Genomic DNA, 18,798 nt, shown 5'->3' with positions numbered 1-18,798 from the left:
TTTTTAAACCGCTGTCCGTTATGTGACGTCCGATGTGAATTTTGAGTAATGTTGGCCGGCGCTTCTTAATTTTCCAACATTTGTTGGTACGTGGATGGGCAGGCGGCGACGGAAAAGGCGAACAATGTCACCTCTCCTCTTGATAGCTTTGATGTGCGCTTCAATCAGTTCCACTGTGTAATAAAGCTTCACACAATGGAGACTGAATAAACGAGTAAATGAAGTTATTTCGGTTGTGTTGTTTTACAAATTTACTGCATACTAGGGGTGGGCCATGTTGTATCGCAAATCGTTATCGCGATATAATTTTTAGATATCGTTCTAGCTTTTTATATTGTTTTTTTGACACAATATAATTTATTTTACGCTCAGCTCCATCTGAGCAGCATAAACACTGACTGTAGAACATATTTGCGAGGAAATGAGTATGCCGTTAGTATTAGTATGGATTTTTAAGTAATTTGTCCATTGTCAATTATATCGTCACATATATTATCGTGATCTTTCTTTTTTATATCCTGATATAGATTTTAGGCCATATTGCCCTGCCCTACTGCATACTGTGCCATATTTTATACTGTCACTATGCCACAAAGTGTATGAATCTTTTCTTATAATTATTCTTATAAAATCGTTTTGAATATATCGAACAGTATCTTCCCTACAACACAACATTGTATAGCTATTTGCTTTCTTAACATGTGCCTAATAAACACCACAGAAACCCCAAGGGAAAACACACTGGAGATATTTCTTTTTATTCCAAGAAAGCAGAGCAATCAGCTGATGTCACTCACAGCTCTTGTGGTAGAATTGCGTAACACAGTATATCTGTCATACCACATTCACTATCAACTACTTTTAAATACTTTTCGATCACCCAACGCGATCACCCAAGAGGCTGTTTATTCTCTCACACTAAATGACATTCCCATTATACAGTCAAGCCTGGTCAGTCACAAATGTCCCAAGCAGCTGAACAATCATCCCGAGCGACAGTGGTGGGACTTTTTTTTTTTTGTCAATGCCACACCCACACACCCACCATCCCATGTGCTACTTTTGCCCGTCGGGGTCCACCTGCCCCACACAGCTCCCTTCTTCATTCCTTTGGTGCTTTTGCTGTATGCTCAACAATGCATGATAGCCCAATAGGGTCAAATTTCCCTGCATTGGTGGTCATAGCAGGCCATGTGGTCACTTTGATTTTGTTTTGGCAGTTTAGAAAAACCAACAAAGAAGGTAAGGTGTTGCAATAATGATATAGATATTGTCTAGAACTCAAGCTTCATAATTTTAGTTACTACATGTGTTATTTTAGGCCTTGACCTAGACGGATATTTTATTAATACAATGGCTTTAGGGATTTATGTGGCATGCTTATCCAATGCATTTGTCAAAGTCTGGCATAACCTTGAAAGCATGCCGCCATTGTCCTTTGGGATGGGACCGCTCAAAAGTCACTCTGCGGCGGCTTCACATGTTATTCTTTGGAGATGGACGTGCTGAAAAGGAAGTAGGTCTCATTTAGAGGTGGGGGATATATCGATTACACGACAATTTTCCAAATTGTTGTCTGGATATGTAAAATTAGGATATTGGATGTTCCATAATTTTTACAATCCAACCCCCAAACATGTTTTTTCACACAGTTTTTTCAAACTTTGTCGCGTTGTCCTTAGTCCTTGTCCTAGAAAAAAACACCTTTAAATGAATTTGGCCTATTGTCTAAAGACTTTGATTTTGAAGTATTTTGTCAGGTGTAAGTTATATTGCCAAATACATCGCTATTGATATGATATTGAGTGATATTTCTTTTTCATTCCGTGATGTAGATGTTTGTTTATATTGCTCTGCCCTAATGTTTAAATCAATAATGTCTCATATCTTTATTTACTAGTAATTTTATACATAATAGGTCAGATACAGCAAGTCAAACGACCAACTGGACCTTCTTTGCCAGTTTGCACACATTTCTTTGAAGGATTGCAAAAATATCGTCTGAATATCAATATCGAGATATTGAAAAAAAATATTGAGATATTCATTTTTGTCAGTATCTCCCACCCCTAGTGTCACTACATTAGCACAGCACACAACAAGGCCGATACTGAAAGTGCAATGATGGTTTACCATGACAAACAAGACGCAAAACCTTGTCCGCCTGAAATAAATTTGCACCAATTCATGAGATGCTGATAAGATGTGGAAGGCAGCTTTGTTTTTCTTTAACTAAACGCCACCCAAACCTGTTTGATTGTCGTGCAAATGAAGGTGTAAGTTGCTTCAGGCTATTTGTGCTTTCACTGCAATGATTCCCAGTTTTTTCCACACTCTACAAGTTTCCCATCTAACTAACAGCAACATTATAATAAACACTGATCCTTAAAGCTAAAATGTAATAGAGCACACTGTTGCAGTCCATTACCCTTATCTGACCTTGACCTTTCTCTTTCTTTTATTCCCTGATAGTGAGTTATAAATGCAGCTGATGATCTTGTCCATGGCTCGGGCCTGTCAGGGGCTTTCTGGTCTTAGCTGTCCCCGTTTTTGCTGGCTTCTGTTCTACATGATGACTGGCCTTTCCCCCTCTCCTTGTGCCCCATGCTGTCACAGTCACACTGAGTAAAATAGTTTTCCCGTCTGTGTCACAAGACAAGAGTGAAGAAGCATTGAAAATTGGCATTGAATTTAACATTTCCTGATACAAGTACATATTAAATTATAAATTAGCTGTTATTGTTGACATTAGGGCTCCACAAAAACAGAATGGACTACAATTAGACTACAATTAGATATGCAGAACAATTGTATTGGGAAGCACCAAAATATGTCTCCATGTGGCCAATTAATGTATGAAAACAGCTTTATAAATGTGATTTGTGTGATTCTTGTAGTTTAGTTGATTTTTCCAAACTCTTGCAGCCCAATTGATGCCTTGTTTGTATTTTTGTATGCTATCACTCATACTTATATATAATTTAACATATCATTTACAGATAAATGTATTTTATTATTTAGGATATACCCAGATACAAATTGACCTCAAAAGTACTTGGTTACAGCTTGTTGGGAAATGAGATTAGTTGTTTTGGGGGTCATAAGGAAAGGGGGCGTGGCTTGTTTTGCACGGTAAACACCCCTCACAAGGAACATCACTTGGCATTCTCCCCTCTGAACCTTGACCTTTGTTTGTTTTTTCTTCCTCGTGCTGCCATAAGTGGTGTGTCAACCATTGGGGCCCGGCCCCGTATAACGTAACAGACGGCACTGAAGTCACAGAAGTATGACACATTCACACTTTCAATGGTGTTAGGAGTGACAGGCTTTTCTCACACTTGAGAAGTTTAAATGCTGGATGAAATGTGCACGTGAGAAGTTTTCTTTAAGAACAACTTGTCAAACTAGAGGTGCCTTTGACCAAATAAGCAAAGGATTTTGATGTGTGTTGTGCTGTAAAGTTGATTGACAGAAAGCGGTTGTAATCTTTTACAGTGCTATTTATTGTATTTGTCCACTGTACAAAAATCTAGTGGTGATAAAGTTTGAATTTCTTTTCTCTATTTATGATTTGTGTACCATTTAAAGTCACAAGCTAAAAAAACTAAAGTACCCTTGGCTTTTGTGGCTACCTTTTGTTTGACTATGGTTTTGGATTGGGCTATGGAAATCCCAGTTTACCTTTCATGCTTTCAATGCATCTGATGTTGGCACGCACACACAATTTCCGAGGCAGCTGAACATAGAACAATTACCCATAATACAGCATGCAGCAGGTATCTTTGGATGCTGGTTTGTATGTGCTTTGCTGCCACTTATTGGTCTTATGATTATTTACGAGTTGCACTTGGGCCACAGAAGAACATCCGGTGTTGTGTGAGGTGTTTATTTATACCCAGGTGACCCCTTTTAAATTTTTCCTTTTGGGGTTGATCAGACTGTCAGGGTTCGAGCACGACTTCCTCTATGGTTTCAGGTCAGAGGGCAGTGTCCTGTAAGAAGAGAACGTGGCATATTTTGGTCATTTGACTGGAGCTAGCTGGTCGTCCCGAGGGCTAGACACACAAAAATTAAGTACAGTGAAGCACATCGACTTGGTTTCATCAAATTAACTTCAATTTCAAGTTGGCAGAAATCTCATTAAATCACTGACCTCTCAGCTCCTATTTTACAATTATGGTTTAGTTTAATACAATCAATCACTATTGGTTTGGAGAAGCAGTCAGCCATGTTTTAAAGGCCTATATAAAAAAGTAGTTGGTGCAATATTTACCATATATTTTATTAGCTGATTTCTTTCTGTATTAATTGATATTTTTGTTAACATATAGCATGCCTTTAGAAGAGCTGTTAATGACCAGTTGCTGTTCAAAAGTGTAGTGCAGTTTCAGTTGGATTACTTGTTTTTATCTTTACATTTTTTTTTTATCAAGTAGGTCTAAGGTTTCGAGATGGGGGAAGAAATGAAGATAGTATGTTTCAAAGTGTGTGTGTCAATGTGTCTTAATTCGGCTTTAGTATCATCTGAAATAGAATCACTTCATCCAAACTTAATCTAGATGATTAAAGAGTACTTAAGTTTCTAAAGTGTGTGCCAACTTATATGCCCAGCCCCGGCATTTCGCCATAACCAAGAGAGAGAGACAGAACAAATACTGGCATAGTTTGTGACGCTCATAAAAATCACTTTATCTACTGCAATTAAAGCTCCAGTAAAATAATTATCATGCCAAAGACTACAACCTATCATTAGGCTGTCAGTGAGCCTTTACACCTATGGGAATGTGCACAGCAAATGTGTAAGAACAAGTTAAGTGTACATGTGTTTTGTGTTGTGGAATCTAATTCATATGGAGTATGAAGTCTACTTTTATGAGTCGGGTATTTGCTCAGAGCCCCTTATCTTCAAACTGGTCCAGTACTGGCACCTCCAGTATTGACAGCTCTTGATACTTGATATCTCTGTCAATATGAGTTTAATTAAATTGATATTTGACCTCTTATTTCATTGCTGCATGAAACACTTGCCTCGTATATATGTGAGTAATCTACAAAAAAAACATTATATAGATAAAAATCTCTTTACACTATTCGCCTGCAGTGTCTCGAATAACACATAAATCCATGTAAACATTTCTTATTGTTGTAGTAAATTTCACACTCTTAATTACTGCAGTCACAACTGTTAGGGGCTGCCTTGTGACTTTGTGCTGTAGCTCCCTCTAGTGCTCGTATGGACATAAGCAGCAAAGTGAAGTAGGTGTTTTCCCAACGTTCTCATTGAATCACCCAGTAGTCAGTTATGGAAGTCCTGATGTTCAAAAATATCCTCATGAGCCAGACCCTCCTACGCCACTCGCGCCTCTGTGTTGTAAATGTTGCCATGGAAACACGTCTCAGGTTTCCTCTTTTGGGCTTTTGGAAAGTGTCAAAACTACATGGAAGTACTGGGAAATACCCTTGAATTTAACGGTTGTCAGGCTGTGGAAAAATACATGCACAAAGCTTTCGTTGTCTTCGTCAACTGATTTTATTTGAGCTAGAGGAATGGCTGTATTATAAGTCTATGGCCAGAGGCGAATCACTTCTGCAATTACTACTACTACTAAAACCACCACCACAGAAGTAAAACCACGATTGCTTGGGGTAGTCATTCATTCTTTGTGCCTTTCACACTTTAAGCTTCTGTCCACTAGAGGGCGACACTTGTTTCTTTCTTTTTTTCAGCCATGTCCACATACATCCACACACTGTAAGGCTGTAACATGGGAGTCCACTAAATGAAATATTATCGCGTGACACACAGGTTAAGTCCCACTTGTGAGCCTCTCTACTGAGGATTGTGAAGATCAACATTGGGCCAAATTTAAAAGTCAGCTGCTGTGACCAATCCATGGGTTAAAGCGACTATTGCATCTTCATCGTGGGATCTAATTTGACAACATTATTTGAAGCCACTTTCAGTCAGGGGACATTAACAGGACACTGACTCTGGACAGTGCTTGTGTGGCCGAGATTACTTGCTCCTCAATTTCAATTCTTGCGCGGTAACAATGAACAACAAAAAATAGATAATTAGAAAACAAGGCGCAACAAATATCTGTACAGCAGCCCACTGGAACCACAACTAAATCACTGTTTCAACCCTAGCAGAAAACATATCATTCAGAATTAGTTGTAGTACCCCTTTAAACCACAGCCTTCACCTCAATCCAAAATATTGACATTGTGAAAGTGTATAGTCGTTATCTTGGATCTGTTGTTGCTCAACTTGTCAATGAATGACTCCTTGTGTCCCAGGTCCTGTCTCCCAGTCTTCCCTCTCTCTTTTTTCCTTCGAAATTGAGGTGATAATCCAGGGTGTGGCCAGGCAGCTCCTACTTTTATCAGCATTCCTTTCTCTGAGGGGTGTGGCGGTGGATACATATTGCCATAAAAGATTTCCTCTTTCACCTGCATTGAGTAAGAGAGCAAAAAGGGAAGTGTATAAAGAGATCAAAGACTGAATGAGCTGTCCGCATTTTTATCTGTTCGCTGTAAGTTTTGAACTCCTAGGGTCAATACCCTGATGCTATCTTTCTGTGTATAGTGCGCTTGCCTTGACACTGCAATCTAGTGCCCAGTAAATGCCTTGTTATGATTATTCTGAATATCCTTAAGTGAATGTATGCTGTATGTGCTGTGTGTTTGAGTGAGCCTTATAAAATCCACATGCACCGTGCAAAACCCAATAGTTGCTGGGGCAGGCAAGCCATCACTGATATAGACAGAGGATGAATAGTTTCATGCAGTGTCTTTTAATACCCACATACCCATTACAATCTAAAATCGTCATTCATTTATTGTTTGAATTTAGCTAAACGAATCCATCAAACTGGAGGCCACACAAATACAACTTGAGAACAACAAGGTCTTGTGGGTAATGTGGTTTTCGAGAAGCACAAGCCATAAATGTGTCTGTGGTCAGATGTATTTAAGATAATTATACAAAACACCAGTGCAATATGTCTTTAGAGAACAAACGCACTAAGGACTTTGCAGACAGGACTCATCCATTGTGTAGAAGTGACCGCTTTGTAATGCGGGATCAGTGGCACAAATCCCATCCACTTAACCTACACAAACTGGTGAGAGCTTATCCTGTCATTAAGCTAAGAAAACACTGCACTTTTCCTCACGTTTGCTCTCCCTCCACTTTGTAAAAAGCCCAAACTCTCCATCTGGTTTGGATGGAGCCAGATGAAGGAACCGGGTAATAAGCATGTGAGACCTTAATGATATGTGTCCTTTTATAAAGCAAAGACCTCATGACTAAGAAGTTCCAGCGAATTTGCATGCTGCGCTGTTCTCATGTGGGTTCCCTACTAGTACTTCCCTTGAGGTTTGGAAATCACACTTGGGTAGATATAGGTGTTGTCACATGTGCTACGTTCCAAGCTTTAGGTTGCAATATACATTTTACCATAGGCTTTCATTCAATGTTCTAGCAAATATATTTTCTTGACAAAATTGTGAGCTCACACTGATTTTGGATCCCAAAATCTTATCCTCACCACTCCCTAATTCCTTTACTTGCCTAGACATTGTAAGGAACTACAAAGGTGTGTCTCCAAATCTGCAAACGTGGCTTAAAATGAGTCAACACACTTGCGCTGGCCCATTAAGTGAATTTCATGTTTGTACAGGCCTCTTGTGTTACTAACGGTGAGTCTTTTCTCTCCTAAAGAAAACGCGGGTTTCTTCTTGATATGTAAGTGATGTCAGACTTTGAAGAGGTAGGATATGTGCTGCTTAGGGCTATAGGGCTGGATTTAGTGGACACACCCTGCCTAAGCACATGGAGACAAATTGCTTCATCTGCACTGATTGGGAACCTGGGATGACTTGAGTAATGTGCAAAGTAAAAAAAAAAAGAAGAAAACCACAATTACTCTGCGATCTTTGTATTAAAAATGCTCATGTTGGAAATAGCCTACTTGTTTATTTGATACATGTTATTCATCGTATACAGGGAAAATGTGGTCTTATTCCAGAGCCCATTTTACAATTGTAGTGTGAAGAACCAATATATCCCTCACGAACCCCGCACTTGCATTTGGCAGCATCCTTGACAGTGAACCCATGCAGACCCAGTTATCAGCTACTATATACTTATTCCTTGGCAAATCTATGTTGTTCAGGGTGTGGTTGTGGCGCATCCCTGTCTGGAATTGCTTCAAGCTCTTCCTAAAAGTGTCTCATCTGTCCCCCATCCTTCTCACCTCTGTGCTCCTGTGTCACAATGAGTAACGGTGTCAAACGTCTAAAGAATGCCATAAATAAGTAATGATTAACTCAGGCGCGTGTTTCAACACCAGATCGTGTTAAAGTGACATCTCTGGACTTGCCCATAAAAGTGACACTTTTTGCCCTTACATAGTCCTTGTGGTGACTCATACAGGCAACGCAATTAGCCCACGGGGTTACCACACCTCATCCTCCTGCATCTTCACTGCCCGGGCAAAACATAGGAAAGGAGAAGGGGTGTGTCCTGAAGCCCTACCCACAACCATGTCCCAAACCACACCACTAAATACACACTCGAATATCACACAGCGGGACAGGCCCAGACTTTATAGCCCATAGGCACCATTTAGTATGAAAGGGATAGAGTGAAAGAAAAAAAAAAAGGAAGGGAAGCACAGCCCAATCAGAAAAGAGTCATAGGGCTGTGAGGAGCTCTTCGGGCCACAGGATTGCACACAGGACGGACTAAGGGACACAGGCGCTAGAAGAAAACCTTTGGAGACTTTTTTGTTTTTCATTATTTTTATTTTGTTAATTAGAATAATACAGCAATGACTTCTCAGCAGCAAAAGTACAGGAATGTCTCCACTGATAGCTTTGGCAGAGACAGGATGCCTTCAGATGACAGTTATTACCAGGGGATGCTAAAGTCAACGGATGGAAGGAAAGGTAATGGGTGTGATGTTATTTGATATTAAAGAATAGTCGTATTAATTGTAATTGGCTTCTTTGCAGATCTATTCCAATGCTATGCATGCTTGATTCTATTTTGTTAGTATTAGATATTCCTATTCTATTATTGATCATTCAACAAAATTTGTATTATACATAAATATGTTGTTATTTTTTTGGCTTACTAAAAGACAGCCAAATTAAAATATTAAGTGTGAAAAAGGTGATGTTATCAGCAGACTTGAAATCTCTTTACTTGCCTAAGTGTTGAATTTCTAATGGCTACATTTACCCATCTTAATTGTATAAATGTCATACAGTTTGATTGCTTGATTATGATGATGTCGTCTGAACAAGGAACCATCCCTGCTCTAATGCATCAGCAGCTTCCTCACTTTGTATTGGTCAGTTGAGCTAATACACAACTTTAGCTGCAGCATGGATTTGTTATGGACAAAGTGACTCAGTGTAGTTACAGAATACACAGTAGCTAAGATTACACAAACCAAATGAATCATTTCCTTCCATATCGCTTCTTTGTGAGACTTAATTATCTAAATGGTGACATTAGAAACAGTCTGTGGTGATTCTTAGGGGCTGTCATCTTGTGATTCCTCAAGTGCCCACATTGGGACCAGCTTGTCCACTTGTTTATTTATATAATTTAACCTTTATTTCACCAGGAGAACCTAATTGAGATTAAAAATCTTTTTGTCCTCAGCGCAATTACAAATGACATCAACACAAACACACTCAGACCTTAAAATATGTTGTGCTGTAAACGCCACACCTCTGTGAAACCTGTTTGTATTTGCTGACAGTTGAAATGGTCAATGATGTCCTACATTGTGTGCAAACTATCATATTTTCTCTGTGGTGTCAGCACAAATCTTGTGTGTATGCAGTCCAGTTCATGGGCTTTATTACTTACTTTATTTATTTATTTATCTTTTTTTATATATATATATATATATATATATATATATATTTGCACCATATTCAGTTTACTAACTTACCAAAAAGCACATGTACTATGTGATATTCTGTGATCAGTAATTATCCTTTTTTATGTATACAACAGTGACGTGTTGGCAGAAAGTACAACCACAAAAGGTCACATACACACTCCTTAATGACACATGGAGAGGTCAAAGATCCATTTGTGTGAATTGTGTTTCCATAGAAACGTCCATAACACACTAAGCAGAAGTTACTGCTGCCCCTCCCCAACACAGGAGTATTCTATACGTGTTGTGTATACAGTATGGTACATCAGTGCCTTTGCCTTATGTTATGAGGGGAATTATTTGATAAGCTTCACAATTATTTTATCTAAACTGATAGGACTTAAGGGGACTTTGTGACTATGGAAGTGGAAAAGCTAGTTGCTAAGCCTATTACTATTAAAGTCATTAGAAATTAAGTCAACCACATTGCCGAGATCCAACAACATGATCCTCACCCAGTGTACAGATATCACCGACACACCTTGTGGTTTTCTGGGAAGACCAATGGGAGCAGAGCAGCAGGCTATCATCATGGGCTTGTTTTATCAAGGGGTGTGTTTCTTGACAAGATCTTGCTGTTTCTTGTCGGTAAATTACGGTCTCTTAATAGTTAAGCCACGTCTTCACCCTGAATAAAGGTGTTTCTATGACGGATCGGGTCGTGTTGTGAGTTGTCTTAGTCTGTTGGACAGCTGGAGTCGGAGTGAGACAATAGGGGCGCATCGTATGATACACAGTAATGTGGTCTGAGTCACGTGCAGACAAGTAGACGGGGAAACTTTCCACCCAGCATGAGCTTATGTTTATTATTTTAAAATCAAACCGTTTCCTATAAAATGTGTCGCTTTTGTGTTGTGCTTTCCTCACTTTGCGTGCGTCTAATTTTTGAGTTGGGATGTTGACTAACTTATGGTTTTGTCTCTCTGCAGATGAACGGGACCGTGTACAAAAGAAGACCTTCACAAAATGGGTGAACAAGCACTTGATAAACGTAAGACACTTCACTTGTCTTCCCCCGTTGGTTGAATGGTACACACAACAACAACAATAGTCGATAATGATATATAACAATTGCATTGAATCCAACAACCAATAGGCAGACTCTTTAGAACGGGCTAACCCACTCTTACATAACTAAACAGCAGACTTCAAAGGTCAAAGAGGATTGTAAAGGCCATATACCTCTTTTTTCTTTGATGAATAATTTCTCATTCATACTTCAGCACATCATTTTGAAACTAGTATCTTTCTTAATGTTTTATAATTGGCTTTTATTGCAGCTCACGCCTAACTGTGCCTTATGCATACAGTGAGATATGGATTTGTAATAACTGATAAAGCATTTTACAACACCGGAAACATCTCACCCTGAATGCACTTTACAACTGTGTCATCTAGGAGTCAAACGAGACAATTATAATTGAACTAATGGACAAGTCTCTAACCTAATAGCACTGAAATAGATTGGCCTACAGCAGAAGTCAGCTCTGTCACCAACCAAATAACACTCTGTACATTTGTCTCTTCTCACCTACCTCATCTATATACATCTACATCTGTTTAAACTAATATCAAGCGGCCTCAAATGCCTCATGTCTTTGAAAAGGGCAAACAAGGAAGTCCTCACTCTATACTCTCTCATTATGAGTGAAAAATTAGCTGACAAAACAAAGGGACTGTGTAACACTATCCCTGTGCTGAAAACTGCCTTTGGAAGTACCCGTGTCACCTTTAGTCTTTTCCCTATTCTTCTCTGTTTTACCATTATTTTGTTAACTATGCATAGGATCTTGCATTTATTTTGTTACTTAGTTTGGCTCTCTGATGTGACGCACTTCAGTGTATCAAAATAAAGCAGTAAAAATAACTAAATAAAGCGCTACAAGTAATGATTTCAATCAATTTACTATCTGTAGTAATGGCTGTGGCAAAACATTTACACAGACATTGTCCCATTCATTCTCTTCCCTTATAAATGGAACAAGAGGTTTAAAATAAGCCTGAAGGTGGTGTTTTCCTTTCCATGAATATGCAGCGTCCTGTGCAACCAGTGGAGGGGAACTGACGTAGTTAGTCCTAAGTGTTCCCCGTCAGTTTTGTGGAGTGAGTCATGCACATCTGGAGACATTTAGCTTCCTCTGAAAAGGCTGCTCTTAGCGGTCAGGGTTAACGGTAGCACACGGGCAGTACGGCTAAAGTGAAAGCACTTTCACGATTAAACTATTTTATTTTTACACTGAGTTTTGTTAGAAATGTAGTTGATGCCATAAAGGCGGAAGAAGTTCCTCAAATCTTTATTCAAGAAAAACAGATACACAAGTAAAAGTTTGACAGTGATGTAAGTACATTGCACAAGTATTGGCTACAGAATCTTCCCTCACAAATGTCTTCTCCACCGCCCACTTCAAAAATGGGAAAGTTTACCCAGCACTTCACTGCTCATTCTTCCGCTTTTTCTCTTATAATGTCCACTAATGTTACATCTCCTTTTACTACTGCATTGTACTGTTATTACCCGGGCTACAGCTTCTGTAACATGAACTACTGCCGATGGTGCTACTAAGTACTTTTATAATAGTCACATTTAAAGCTCATGCATTCCATAAACGACCATTTTTTTTCCAGCAAAACCAATATTTTTTATTATTTATTTGAGCTGGGACAGCCAAGCAGCTTTCCTCAGGGCCCGCTAGGCATCAAAACTTGAGCTCCTTAGTTGATACCTTTTAATCATGGTAGTCACGCAGTCACATTCATCTCCAGCCACTACAAAGACAATGAGTCATAACTAAGTAAATTATATTTTCATGTACCGGTAGTTACTTCCCGTCTCTGCATGTTTCATAGAAAGGCACATGCAGAATGGTGTTAAGGAATTCCTGCTGAGCTCAACATGATTTAATGGCATGACAAAAGTAGCCTTTAAGTTAGGCACATCTGTGGAAAGCTATAAAAGACAAGAATGTGGTTTGTCAATGAATCGTGTTGTATTGTAGAAGTCTGAAACTGGTGCAAGAAGAAGAGACCAGCTAAATTCGCCACCATTTGCTGCAGTTTAGGGAAATTGCACAACAAACATGATGTAAAAGTTAAGGCATGTTAAGTGTCTCGCTCTCAGACAACAGATCACAGAGGAACACAGGGGCCCTGGCTTACAGTCTGTCTGCCATGTGTGCTAATGATTATCGCACCAGGAGCAGGTCACAAAGAAGGGCTTTTTAAGAGGGCAATTTGTAGAGTAACACCCACCTTTCAGCTGTGACAGGGAGGCAGGTTCTTTTCAGGGCAAATGAGATGTGCCGACAGGTTGTTCCCCTGTTGAAACGACATGAAGAGACCGTGAGGCCAGGTGTCTTAGAAATCCAATTTATTATTCAAACAACAATGGAATGTGTCCAGGTTAAGAGACAGTATATGCTGTGACGTAATAGGGTTGTATCAGGGTTACTCTGTTCAGGAGTGATTAGATGGTGACCCCTAGTGGCTATTGCAGGTTCAGACGCCCACTGCTTCATTACCGAGGTGGCGCTAATTCAACATTTCCCTGTTGTTGTAAATTGTAGGAATTAACTTAATATAACTCAATAGTAATAACAATGTGCTTTTACAAGTCTAGCCTGTGTTAAGAAGTTTCTCAAAATGCTATTATCAATTTTTTTCCCCTTCTAATACAAAACCATTTGTTTCTAATGGCACAATCATATCACGTGCAATGGATGTGATTCAGTGTTTTGTTTAGTATCTCATGTTTTATTTGTCATTTCCTCTTCCTTTTCTCTTATCTCTTCCCATCTCTTCATCCAAACCTTTTCTCCTTCTACCTCCTAGAAGCCAGAGGTAGGTCCTTGAGCCCGTTTCAGCATGAGTGTGCCCACTGTGTCACATGTTAATTGGTGTGATTGCACATTTTCAACTTCACTTCTGAGTTTTCAAACATTCACTAACTTTACTCACAAAAGAGCAAGTTTCACTAAAATACGATTTAGCAGGGTGTAGTCTTATCTACAAGTTTTGATCGGCTGCTACATTTATCAAATGTGACAGCTTCCCCGCAGGCTTTGCTTCTCAGGGCTGTGCATTCCTGACCTGTGTAGATCTGTAGCTCAGAGACGTAACTGCTGTATATTGCACTAAATTCAATTTCCAACCTTTGATATGTCACGTGGCAACAGTCACAAGTGTTTGCTCAAGCTTTTAAAATAGGTTGTCATAAAAATGTCCACAGCGGAGAAAAAAAAAAACATCACAAATGACTTTATGTGTGCAATATATTGATTGTAAATGTTGAATGTAAGGCATGTATGTTGCTTTGGCATTCAAATTGAAATATGTTTTTCTTCATCGTGTATAGGCACAGCGTCATGTCACAGACCTGTATGAAGACCTTCGGGATGGGCATAACCTGATCTCCCTGCTGGAGGTCCTCTCGGGCGAAACACTGGTGAGTCTACGTGGTGTTTTTATTTTTTTAATCTTGAACTTTGAACTCTTTTTGCAGTTTGACTTTTTTGTTAGGCTGCATTGTGGAACCTATACCTAATAATGCGCATTTTAATACAAAGTTTTCTGTCATCATGGTTTACTTTTAAACATGACAAAGCCTCACTAAAGAATGATTCAAAACGAAACTCACCTCTATCAAATTATCATGCATTTGAGCCGGGCTTTGCTTCCTTTTATCTACTTGTTGATGCCCTGAGTACTTGATTTTACTGTATGCCAGCTTCAGCTCTGCTCATTTTCCCAAAACTATAACCACATCCACTTTGGCTGCTCTATGCGATTGCTACACCTTTTCTTCTTCCTGTTCTATGACTTTTGTAGCCTTGGGTTGTGTGAGCTGATGTTTGCTGTGTGGCTTGTTTTCCTCTCTTTGCACTGTTCTTGCAAGCCTCGGGAGAGAGATGTGGTCAGGAGCGTTCGTTTGGTGAGTGTAACTACTATGGGCTCCAGACTTGGCTTTGCCATTGACGAGACTTCCATTGTCATTATCCTGGTGCTGACTTTTTTATTTTCCTCATGCAGCCATCTTTTTGTACTAGTAGTGCTCCTTTTTTCCTTATTTCATTTTTAAAACCTCGCCATAAAACTATTACTGGTTATACCACATAATAAAGTACCTATGTGTGATTGTATGTAAACAGATTTAGATATTGCTTCTCTATGTTCTTTCACAACTACGTAAAAGTTAACTCCCTATCTGACTATGTGTTTACTCGTTGTCACCCACAGCCCAGAGAGAAAGGCCGCATGCGATTCCACAAACTGCAGAATGTACAGATAGCACTGGACTTCCTCCGACACAGACAGGTATCAAACTTTATACACCTACTGCATATCGATGAAAATGTATATTGTTGAGTGTGTCCATGTGCTGCACTATATAAATAAAAATATATTATTTGAATAGTGCGATAAGTATATTATTGTGATAATTTAAAGCAGTAACCTTAATAAATCCTTTCCGTAGTCCCTCTGGGGGTAATACAAGCGTTAATGGGATGATTGGGGACTCTTCATCTCCGCCTGGTGTCTCTGGCCAGAAAACCACACTTGCAGCTTTCCCTGTACCGGGTGTAGAGCACCAATATACACTAATGGAATCACAAAGAAGAAGCTAACAGGCTAGCGGGCAAAGCTAACTGCGGGCTAGCATCACTTAAACAGTATTTACAGCCATGTTTGAGTGAAAAAAATGATCTCCATTGTGTAATTGGATGTACAAATCCCTCTCTCACTTTGTCTTTTCTGTCAGCATAGTGTTTACTCTCACGGACAATTAATGAGTAAAAAAACGTAACATGTTACGACACCTGCAGTGGCATTTATGGCCTCTAGGTGCTTGAGTTACTTAGTACAGCTTTAAGTTTACTTTGAGGCAAATAACAAAACAGAATTATACATATTCCAAAAAATGAACTAAAAGTACAACAATACAGATACAAAGTCATAGACAAAACAAAAATGGCAAACATAAACATAAAGACATAAGCAAGGAGTTCTAAGGTGTGAAAATAATGAGGATCTAACTAAACCAAACAATGTTAAAGAACCAATGGATAAAGGTAAACTGTGTAGGTAGAGCAGGCTTGAAATTGAAAAAATCTGTGTCCAATTTCTTTATAGTCAATTTATTTACTGAATCAATTCAACACAGTACGTTCCATTTCATCAAACTGCGTCGAAGTAAACTTTAAAAAAAGAAGCTATATCAGGACCAGAACATAGCCAAGAACAACGGAAAACAAAATTGGGAAAATCATGACTAAAACTGACCATTCTAAATTACTGTGGATTTTTGGTAATCTTGTTAATCTCAATCACATGGAAGATGTCAGTGATCTCGTGACACACCATGACTTATTATATTCTACAGTAACAATGCAATAATGATACAATGTGCAGCCCTAGTGTGTGTGCAGCTCACGGTTGCTAGTGCGCTGATAATCTAAACTACTGTAACAACGTATTTGTGCAGGTGAAGCTCGTCAACATCCGAAACGACGACATCGCCGACGGAAACCCCAAACTGACTCTGGGGTTAATATGGACCATCATCCTTCACTTCCAGGTCTCCACGGCTGTCAGTGTTGTATCTTATTTTATTATCACTCCGTTCCTCTGTCTCTGGGATCTGCAACTATCGGCGGCCTGCCACTTCCCATCTCCTGGAATCATCCCAAACGGATCTTGCTCTTCACAGCTCCTTTTCATTGTCACAGTAATTCCAGTCAACATAGGCTAACATAGTAGACTAATGCGTAGTTTAGTAGCACACTGCAACTCCATTGGCTTTCGTAAAGTATGAGTCACTCCCTGTGGCCCTCATGTGCTGGGTGTGCACTCATGCCTGCGGATCTTCTTGATACTTTATCCTCTTGAGCTTAGTACTGTTAGTGCTGCCAACATTCCCTTAATCTTCCTTTGTCAAGTTTCCCATAGCCTGAGATTCGGATAAACCACAAACGAGGTGTGGTTTGGTGAAAAGATCTGGTTAATACCCTAGAGGCATAAAAATCATAAACCTTTTTTTTTTTTTCATATCCAATCAAGTGTAAAAGTTAAGACAACTAGTAACATATGTGAGTCAAGGCTCCATAGTTTTTAATTCATAATGTGACAAGGTGAAAAGGTTTGTGTGATGGTGATAATTTCAAAGGTGGTATGAGACAGTGGGGTAAATCTGAGTGATTTTAAAAGTAATTGCTATGAAGTGGAATTGTTTGAGGAGACAAAACATTACAACATTGTGCCCATGTCCAAATTCTGATCAAGCTTTTTACAATGCCCTTCCTCAAACAATCCCACTCCTTATTACATCAATAACCTTTTGGGATTCACCAAGTTGGTTTTTAGTCATTTGGTTTCCATTAATGACTAAATGATTTCCTATATTCGTAAAATATCAACTGTTTTTAAAGTGCCTTTTAACATGTCATCTGATGTGTTCTGGTATGTTAGATCTCAGACATTCAGGTGAACGGTCAGTCTGAAGACATGTCGGCCAAAGAGAAGCTGCTCCTATGGTCCAAGAGGATGACGGACGGTTACCAGGGCATTCGCTGCGACAACTTCTCCACAAGCTGGAGAGATGGCAAACTCTTCAATGCGGTCATTCACAAGCACTAGTAAGTAGAGGCATTTTCCTTTCCTACAGACAACCTACCACATCAGGCTGCATATAGTGGCTTATTCTTACACTGTTCTTCACAAACCAACAGGGTTATTATCGTCACTAAAAGGCAGCTGCACATAATGTGTTTGACCATGTGGAAATGTTATGTAATGTAATATACCATATTCATATAATATTAGTTAAATAAGACACACATGGATGAGTAGACTTGTTATGACAACTCGCTGGCCATTTATTTCTGCAGATCAGGATCACTGATTCCTCTCCAAAATGCCCGCTTCAACTTGCTCTGTAATTGCATTCCTTTTAACAAAAATGGTTTGAAGATTTTTAAGGATTGTGCCAACAATGTACACCTAATCGACCGAAAGGATATAACTGATCGCGGTTTGAGTCCAAACGTCTAAACTTTAGTCAATGTGTTTTGTTGGCAGATGTCAGTCTCCTGTTTATGCAACAAAACGTTTATAAAAGAAGAATTGCACAAAAGTCGGGCATTGTATATTCTACTTGCTTTACGAGGCATGTGATAGGCCATCTTCTTTTCACAAAAGTAATGCAGTGTTGACTATAAATATAATGTTGTGTATATGGGATTTCCAACTTTCCAAGTCTTAGAAAGCTGTGGTAAGGCCTAGTATTTACAGGTATTATGGGCTGTAATAGAAATGTACCTGTAGGGGCAGGTTTCCTTTGATTGGACTCGCCTTTTTTTCTTTTCTGTTTGGAGACACATGATTCTGTATTTGCATTTCATAAAGGTAAGGGGTGTGGTGTGTGGGCGGTACTGTAACATTGTATGGCTGCAGCCTGAAAACCCCACAGTTACTTTGAGTCTGGGCACAAAACAGGGCATTGAGTTGCAGGAAATGTGTTCATCTTTGTAGAGAAAATAGCAGCGATGCCATTTTGGGAGAGACGCAAGACTGGAGTATATTGTACAAGATGGAGGATTTTAGTCTTGGACCTTTTTGAAGTTTCTTATGATAACTTGGACTCTATATGCATTGGCCTTCACTGACGCTTTTTTGGGGATTATATAGTTGAAATTAAGACTGTTGCAGTTCGACAAGATGCTTAGTTTGAAAAAGAAGTCCAAATCTCGGAAGAAAAGTCTCGGGTTTAGCAGCAGATCTTCTATCAACGACAGGGTCGTCATGTTATGTGAGAGTGTCCCATCAGAGGCATCGTCCTGGG

General features: G+C 39.3%; 1 protein-coding gene across 13 annotated transcripts in view; it reads left to right on the top strand.

The window, feature by feature from the left end:
• Positions 1 to 18,798, top strand: part of plecb (plectin b) — a 97,146-nt gene that overhangs the window by 55,445 nt on the left and 22,903 nt on the right. For 6 of the 13 annotated variants that reach the window (XM_079561100.1, XM_079561092.1, XM_079561093.1 and 3 more), the window contains 6 exons: positions 10,895 to 10,956; positions 14,317 to 14,406; positions 14,857 to 14,892; positions 15,198 to 15,275; positions 16,444 to 16,548; positions 17,427 to 17,593. In XM_079561100.1, the coding sequence (XP_079417226.1) occupies positions 10,895 to 10,956; positions 14,317 to 14,406; positions 14,857 to 14,892; positions 15,198 to 15,275; positions 16,444 to 16,548; positions 17,427 to 17,593 (538 nt within the window). The remainder of the gene's footprint in view (positions 1 to 10,894; positions 10,957 to 14,316; positions 14,407 to 14,856; positions 14,893 to 15,197; positions 15,276 to 16,443; positions 16,549 to 17,426; positions 17,594 to 18,798) is intronic. The other 7 variants (XM_079561102.1, XM_079561094.1, XM_079561095.1 and 4 more) reach the window with 3 other exon arrangements.

This window comes from Gobius niger, assembly GCF_951799975.1.
Source record: "Gobius niger genome assembly, chromosome: 8".
In the NCBI taxonomy this organism is placed as follows: domain Eukaryota; kingdom Metazoa; phylum Chordata; class Actinopteri; order Gobiiformes; family Gobiidae; genus Gobius; species Gobius niger.
Note: the sequence above shows the minus strand (reverse complement) of the source record. Positions and strands in the feature narration are given on the sequence as shown.